The 6413-nt window shown below is 34.6% G+C and overlaps 1 protein-coding gene across 1 annotated transcript in view; it reads left to right on the top strand.

The window, feature by feature from the left end:
* Nucleotides 1-70: 70 nt before the first annotated feature.
* The window catches only part of ATP8A1 (ATPase, aminophospholipid transporter (APLT), class I, type 8A, member 1), a gene marked incomplete at its 5' end in the record, with an annotated part of 42542 nt that continues 36199 nt past the window's right edge, over nucleotides 71-6413 (top strand). The window contains 5 exons of the mRNA XM_009071177.1: nucleotides 71-115; nucleotides 1736-1808; nucleotides 2516-2621; nucleotides 3807-3889; nucleotides 4058-4107. Of these exons, the coding sequence (XP_009069425.1) occupies nucleotides 71-115; nucleotides 1736-1808; nucleotides 2516-2621; nucleotides 3807-3889; nucleotides 4058-4107 (357 nt within the window). The remainder of the gene's footprint in view (nucleotides 116-1735; nucleotides 1809-2515; nucleotides 2622-3806; nucleotides 3890-4057; nucleotides 4108-6413) is intronic.

Raw genomic sequence — 6413 nt, 5'->3', positions numbered from 1 at the left:
ATGGATTTTTTTAGCATTAGTGATTCTTTTTCCTCTCCCTGTTTCTATTTTTCTCTTGCTTCTTGTGAAGCCATTGCCCTGAGCCTGAGGATTATAGTGTTCCTTCAGATGATTGGTAAGCTCTAAAAATCATTTAGTTTGTGGTGTGTGCTTGAAGATTCAAGTTTAAACCCAGTGAGCAGTATTTTTAGAAACAGAGCTAAATGTGTGATATTTTACTATTCAAAAGTTATTTTAGCTTTGAATTCGTGCAGACTTAATAGTCTTCCAGAAATTTATGGCATGAGAATTCAGTGGCATTAGTTGTGTACTCTGGAATGGAATTGCTAACAGGGTCACTAATGTATAGTGTAGTGTAGTATGGTACAGTTATTCTACTGTCTGTCCTGTACAATTCAGAATTGCAGAGAAAGTTTTGTCATTTAGTAAGGTTTTTGATGTTATGGTAACTTTGATCACACTTTTCTACTGCTAGTAGTAGGTTAGTAATAATCACTAATATGTTTGGAAAAAATACCTACATTTGAGAGTGGAAAATATGGAATGTTATTGCTAATGTTTTATTTCCTACATATAGTTTTAGAATATTGGCACTACCTAGTTCTTAACTGAAACTGAGATTAAAGCACCCAAATAGGCTTGGGACCAACATACTTAGGAAATAAGATACTTAAATTTCCTTGTGTGTAAATCTCTTGTAATTAATAAAATCTCTTGTAGTTAATAAAATCTCTTGTAATTAATAAAATCTATTTGTGACAGTAATATTTCTAGTTCTGAAATGACTAATGTACTACATATCAAATCTAGTAAATCTTTTCTTCATATTAGAAATACCTGTTTTCTGATTTGACACAACATATACCTGCAAATATTTTGCTTATTTTAGCACTGAGAATCTGGAAAATTTCTGTCAGAAAGGTTTAGGCAAACAAAGCTTAAAACTCAAGACTCTAAACAAATCTAACATTTCTGAAGGTGTTAGCATTTGTCATTTCAAGGTCTATTTGTTTTGCATTAAAAAAAAAAAGTCTTGGTGAATGAGGATGATTCAAATTTCTCACTTTAATTATAGGCTTTTAGAAAAGTTGTCCTTAGATGGCTGTGTAGAGGAGGCACTGCATTTTATATTCCTCCATGGTAGTTAATGCAGGATTAAAGCAGCTCAGTTTTGGTTTTCATAGAGGATCTTTAGACTGCCTTTAATATATATATATTGCTCATCATTCAACTTAAATCTTCAAATGTGTTCACTCTCTGCTAAAGTAAATTAGGAAAAATAATGCTTTCCTTCAACTGGGTTCATTTTTCCAGCACTGTTTTGTTTCACTCAAATTCAAACTCAAGTAGATTGTCTGAATACTCAGTCAGCTGCAGTAGCAAATCTTCCTAGAGGTATCTATGTTTTTCAGCCAGAATATTTGTGCAGTTTGAGGTGTTAGTGTATTATTTTATTTCTCCAGAACCATCTCCTCCTTGCATCTCTTCAGTCCCTACTGCACCATTGTGGCTGTGTCTTCTTTATTTATCAGTTTAATAAGAAATAGAAAAGAAACCCTGTCCATGCAGACTTCTGCTGTCTGAACTCATTTGCTTGCCTCTTCTCAGATTCCAGACTTCCTTTTCTGCAAACATTTACAAACCTATTCCAAAGCTCCTAATTTCTTGATGAAATGTGATCTCTTTGTGCATATATTTTTTTATTCCATTCTGTAATTAACTTAATTATTTCTAGGCAGGGCCCACAAAATGGAGAGGAAAAAACATTTAGTGACACAACATTACTAGAGAATCTTCAAAGCAATCATGTAAGTTATATAGAAATCATTGCCATTGTTTTGTGAAATCAAACCACTGCTTTCAGTGAGTCAAAGGATTATGTCCTTTAAAGGAAAATAAATAAATCACATACTTAACATGAAATCAGCATCACCTCACGAATATGTTTATAGCTGTTGATTGCTTATATATGTAAATTAGATCCAGCTTTTTTCCCCTTTTTTGGTTTTTTTTATGCTTTTTTGATTATTTTTTTTTATTTTCATTGTCAGTGCTAATAACATAGTAACATCTTTCTAAGGGTTCTTAAAAAGTGTTGTCAAATCTAGTATTACACCAAAGGAAATATTTTTATTTAAAAAGGCAACATTCATAGACACTTCAGTGAGTAAACTAAAATTCTTTCAATACATCATTCAGACTTGTCTTCCCTATAAAGTACATACCTGAATTATTCTGTTTCTTGTCATCTGCTTTTGATTGTTAGAATAGCAAATACCACTAAATGCTATTTTTATAGACAATATCTAAGTATTGTCTATAAAGCACAACTCTGCATGCTGAAATTAGTGTACAGGTCAAGTCTGTTTTGTTTGGTTGCTGATAGTTTTTAAAGAAGAGAGGAAGAATCTTGCATTAAATTTTTGTTGTCTGTTATGTGTCCATATCTATTCTTACATTTCAGTTGTTTGTTGCTTAATTGATTAATCACATTTTTGACATGTTTTTTTGTTAGCCAACTGCACCTATAATATGTGAGTTTTTGACAATGATGGCAGTGTGTCATACAGCAGTTCCAGAAAGAGAAGGTGATAAAATTATATATCAAGCAGCATCTCCAGGTGAGATTCAGATAACTGAGTGAACATACAGTATTCTATCAACTCAACAAGCAAATTCTATTCAGTTTATTGGTTTTTGAAGTATCTTCCAAAATTAAAGATGACCTATTCTTCAAAAAAGAATTGGTGTCAGCTAAAATCTGTTTTGTCAAAAAAGGATTTAGACTTTTGAAATTTTATTTAGAAAATGCATATGAATGTTCTGTGGCTTATGTAACGGCAAAGGATGATTAACCTTACAGCACTACTAACGTCTTGTCAGATTGCTGTGGAGGTCTGAAGGAACTGCTCAAATGTAAATAAAGATCAAATCAGGAGACAAATAGATGTCCTTGCTTAGGAGCCTGTTCTGTACTTGGTAACCATGATACTGATTTAGAACAGAGACTGTGTAGTCGAAACCGAAATATTTTAATAGGATAAAAGTTGTGATAAGTTCTATTAGAGAGTGAGAAGAGATTATAGTGCAAATGGTCTGGTTCAAGCCTACTGTTCACAGACAGTTTTTGAATTCAGGAAATGATGGAGCAAGGCTTAATGATTAAAATATGCTCAGCTCTTCTGAGCTAATATATTTTAAGTTATGATGGGAGAAAGTACAGAAAGCACAGAGAGTCTTCCTTATCTGCCCAAGCTCCTGGGTGGCTGTCTCTCTAAATTCTGTCCTTCAACAGCTGCAAGACAAGGACAGAGGTAGGGGCATAAGTGAAGTTAGCTGGGTCATGGCAGTGTTTTGTTGGGCATTGCAAGCAAATTCCATTCTGACATCCTGAGCCACTTGAAGAGAACTGATGATTATTGGAAAAGGGGTTGCTGGTTGAAATGTTTCCTGACTGTAGACATTGAAGTTATGTATTATTTACAGGAGTGACTTACCACTCTTCTAAAACAAAACTTAAAAAGAAATGGACCTTGTCCAGTGCCCTGCTGAGGAAGCTGCTAGCCTAGATGCTTGGAAGATTCTCTCATTACTGAGCTGAGAGACATTCTCCATTGATAGCTTATTTTCTCTGAACTGTGAACTCAGTTTTAAGAGGAGAAACAGAGTTCTTCCCAGCACCAGCTCTAATCTTAGAATACATAAAGGAAACCAAAAATAGAAATCTTGGACTGTGTCCATTAAGTCATGGGCTAAACTAATGATTTTCCAGTACATTTGTAAAATAACTATTTGACTTGTTGCAGATGAAGGAGCATTGGTCAGAGCAGCCAAGAATCTTCATTTTGTATTCACTGGAAGGACACCTGACTCAGTAATCATAGAGTCTGTAAGTACATTGGAGTATCATTATAACCTGATGAATTTACTTCTGCTGTATTTTAAATAATTTGTGAGTAACTGCGTCATGGTACATATCTATTGAGACATTTGGTTGGTTATTTTGCTTTACTTTTTTTGCATGTTGTTTTATGGGGTGTTTTTTTTCGTTTGTCAGTTGGGACAGGAAGAGAGATATGAACTGCTGAACGTCCTGGAATTTACAAGGTAAATTGCATGTTTTGTACTTGGTGTCTTTTTGTGAAAATACTTTAACTTCTCTCACAGATAAAAATGTTTGCATCTTTTATATTTTTATGGGCCAATTATGCAGGCTGTGCAGCTTTTCTCTTTGTAGTATGTGAACATACTAGAGAAAAAGCAGTGTATGTGATTAAGATTACACTTCCGGGTTTATTGTAAAGCATTTTCAGATTCTTTTTCCTGTTGTCTCCTTTGTGACTAATATTTTTCACTTTTGCTCAAAGGCTGAAAAAAATCTTTGATTTCAGAACTTTAAAAACTTCTGTGAAAAGGCAATATAGGAAAGTACTCAAACTTCTAAATGTGTTTCTGAGAGCCCTGCCACCATGTGATTTATTAAAATGTAAACTGCTCTGTCTTGACTGATAAAATGAAATTTTGCATTTGACCTTCAATCTACTTGCATAATTATGACTTGTTTAAATACTCTAGACTGAAACTCAGTATCTTCTGAGCAACATCACTAGAACATTGGCCAGTTAGTTTTCTTGGTTTATCACATAATTTGTGTTCAGTATACATTCTGTGTTAAAGGTGTTGGAACTATAAAGGTTCATAAGATGTATGAATGCAGTTTCACTTCTTATGCAAATCTGTTTGAATTGTATCCATGTATTCTGTCTGTGTTCTGTCTGTGTTGTTGTAGGCTCATTGCTTACTTTGGAACAGGATGAGGAAGGGATTTGCATGTAGAGGAAGCTCCTTTTTTCCTTGTAATGTTTACTTGTAATTGTGCCTGTGGAAAATGATTGTTGTTTTCCTTCCTGTCCTATTATGTTTCCCTTGAGCTTAGCTAAACAAGCAAAAAGATCAAAAAAAATAAAACAACTCAAGGCAATACTGAAGAGATGGGCTGAAGATGTATAGGTTGGGTGAAATCAAGAGAAGTAGTTGCCTATTGTGCTGACACCTAAATAGCAGCAGGAGTAAGAAACATAATGAAATGACACCACACTGAAAAAAACAATAAATCAATAGAAAATCATTTTTATTATTTCAGATGTCTTTTAATGTCTGCTTGCTGTTAGTGTTGGTTTTATATATTGTAGAATTTTTTGAGATTTGCACCATGGTTTCATTTTTGTGCAGGTACTACTTGCACTTTGTCTTTTGGTGAGTTAGCAAGTATGTAGTGCAAAATGCATTGTTAATTTAGCATCTGTGAAAGTTCATACTGCATTTCTGGAGTATCAGTGAAGGATTCCTACTTTGTTTCTGGTTTTGATCTTTGTCTTGCTTTCATAGATCTTTTTTCTCTTCTGTGTGAGTCTAAAATTGTAATTCAAACAGTGATGCTTTATAGAGACAGGAGAATTGCTTTAAAATCTTCACCTTTGGAGGAGTCAACTTTTTAGTGGATACAAATTGCACAACTTTATTAAGTATTCAGTTTTTATAACTGGGTTTTGTTCTTATTCTATAATACTTAGCTTTGCTTGGAACTGACTTTTTGGAGGCACTAGAGGTCCCCCGTGTTCCACAGCAAGAGAAAGTTTGGCATCAAAACAACCCCATTTGTATGGGTAGGAGCATGTACCCTCAGAAAAGAAATCTGTAGTGAATACACTGAGTTAAGAGTTTGCAGGTGTTCCATGCAAATTATTTCCTTGCCATCTTCCAGTACAAGCCAAATTAAGATTTGCAACTAGAGTTCAACAGTGTCAACATGATAGGATTGTATTTCAGAGAAGTATGTTACAGAAGTAAAACTTGTAGGAATTCTTGATAGAGTTGTTGTTTAGGGTATTCTTTTTTTTTACAGCAATTATAGTTATGCCTATGAAAAGAGAAGTAGACTTATACACTATGCTAATTATACTTAGTTCCCACCAAGGAGGTAGGTGTCAGTCGAAGTGGCAGGTGAGCATACTGAATGTATTATCCTGATAATCCTTAACCAGTTGACAGTTATTCCTAAAATGTAATGCTAATCTCTCTGGAGCAAAGAGCATCATAATAACTTGTGCTGGGTTTAGGTTGCCTTCAGCAGATAGTCTGCTCAGCTGCCACAGCTGCTGGGGAACAGAAGTTCTAGAAATTGAAGAGTTGTTCAGATCCTCTGCTGCATACTGAATGTATTATCCTGATAATCCTTAACCAGTTGACAGTTATTCCTAAAATGTAATGCTAATCTCTCTGGAGCAAAGAGCATCATAATAACTTGTGCTGGGTTTAGGTTGCCTTCAGCAGATAGTCTGCTCAGCTGCCACAGCTGCTGGGGAACAGAAGTTCTAGAAATTGAAGAGTTGTTCAGATCCTCTGCTGGGCTC

This window comes from Acanthisitta chloris, unplaced genomic scaffold (genome assembly GCF_000695815.1).
Source record: "Acanthisitta chloris isolate BGI_N310 unplaced genomic scaffold, ASM69581v1 scaffold1433, whole genome shotgun sequence".
Lineage (NCBI taxonomy): Eukaryota > Metazoa > Chordata > Aves > Passeriformes > Acanthisittidae > Acanthisitta > Acanthisitta chloris.
This window is presented reverse-complemented; position numbering and strand designations above follow the sequence as displayed.